Source organism: Plasmodium reichenowi, chromosome 14 (genome assembly GCF_001601855.1).
Source record: "Plasmodium reichenowi strain SY57 chromosome 14, whole genome shotgun sequence".
Classification (NCBI taxonomy): Eukaryota; Apicomplexa; class Aconoidasida; order Haemosporida; family Plasmodiidae; genus Plasmodium; species Plasmodium reichenowi.
Window position 1 is genome coordinate 882,777 of NC_033659.1, and position 1,725 is coordinate 884,501.

At 20.8% G+C, this 1,725-nt stretch overlaps 1 protein-coding gene across 1 annotated transcript; it reads left to right on the forward strand.

Annotated features, from left to right (window-relative positions):
• Positions 1-286: 286 nt before the first annotated feature.
• On the forward strand, positions 287-1,564 carry PRSY57_1422200 (14-3-3 protein, putative; the record flags this gene model as incomplete). Its single annotated transcript, XM_020115292.1, has 1 exon — positions 287-1,564. The coding sequence occupies one exon, from the start codon at positions 287-289 to the stop codon at positions 1,562-1,564; it is 1,278 nt and encodes a 425-aa protein (XP_019969949.1).
• Between the last annotated feature and the right edge of the window lie 161 nt (positions 1,565-1,725).

Below are 1,725 nucleotides of genomic sequence, written 5' to 3' on the forward strand. Positions count from 1 at the left end.
AAATCAAACCATACCAAACAAATCAAATCAAACCATACCATACCAAACAAATTCGTAAATATTTATTATCCATCAGCATATGATTAATAGATGTATTAATATAAAAAATAGAGAATCAGAAAACGTTGAAAACGATAAAATCAAAAAGAAAAAAGGAGAGGAATATATAATTTCAAAAAGAAACAAATATGATATAAATAATATATCCTGTAATAATTTTGCTAAAAAAGAGAATTCAATTTTATACATATCATCTTATCCATATATAATTACATAACATAATAAAATGAACTATGATCATAATAATAATTTAATGAGAAAAAAAATACAAGTGAATAAAATTAAATCTCCAAAAGATTTTGTACATTTTCGGAAAGCGAAAACAGTAGAAGGAAATGTTAAAATAAAAAATCATGTACTTTTTAATGATACCAAAAAAAATGGAAAAGAGAAAATCAAAAATTTATCTCGAACATATCAAACTATAGATGATCGTACATTAAATGGAAGTAAAAAGAATAAAAAAAAAAAAATTCATTATAATAATTTAATAAATTATCCTAAAAAAACAAATCTTCCTTTAGAAGTAAATACATATTCTGATGAAGATAATATTATATCTAAAAAATTAGAAAAAGAAACTGAAGAAAAAATAAAATACATAAAGGACAAGATCTTAAATAAATATAAAGATCTCTTTGAAACATACAATAATATTATAAATGTATTAATTAATAGTAATGAAGAGATCAAAGTTGAATTAAATAGAGAAACTATTTATAACTTTTTAAAAATGTCGTATAAATATGCTGATTATAATTATTCTATTGCATGTGCAATACTTTTATTGATAGATAGGTTAAATTATCCTGACATAGAATTAAATGAAAATGAAAAAGAGGGTTTAGAAAATATATTTAAATCTTATAGTTATCATACTATATTATCATATAAATATGCCTTTAAAGCATATCATCACAACGACAAAGACACAAATAATAATAATGATCACAAAAACAATCACAACAATAATAATAACTGTATTACGTCTCAAGTAAAAAAAAATATATGTAAATCTATTCGCCATAAAATTAAGAATCAATTTCTTTTAAATTCGGAAGCTATCATAAATCTAATAAATTGTATTTTTTATACAATAAAAGAGGAACGAAATAAATTCTTCTATACTTATTTAAATGCCAATCAATATAAAATAATATCAGATATGACTGAAACAGGAGTGAAATATAAATATGAACAACTAGCTGAACGAACATTTAAAAGAGCTTTAGATTTAGGGATGGTTTATTTGAAACCTACCGATATTAATTTTTTAAATTTGGCTAGTAGCTACATTTATTTTTTATATTTCAATTTAGGATATGAACAAAAAGCATTGAATATATGTATAGACATATTTGACAAATCTTCAAATATATTAGACGAAATTGAAGATAAAGATCATGCACATAAATGTTTAGAAATTTTAAGTAAAATGAGGCATAACATAAAACGTTGGTCTAAAAAATTAAATAAAAATAGTATACTCTTTTTAACATTTTGAAGTAATAATACATATATGTATATATATATGTATATATATATATATATATATATATATATTTTTTTTTTCCGAGTATGGGAATATTTTCTTATTTTTTTTTACTTTTGGGAATACTACAAATTTGTGTAATAAAATGTTTATATAGACACAAAAGTTTTTCA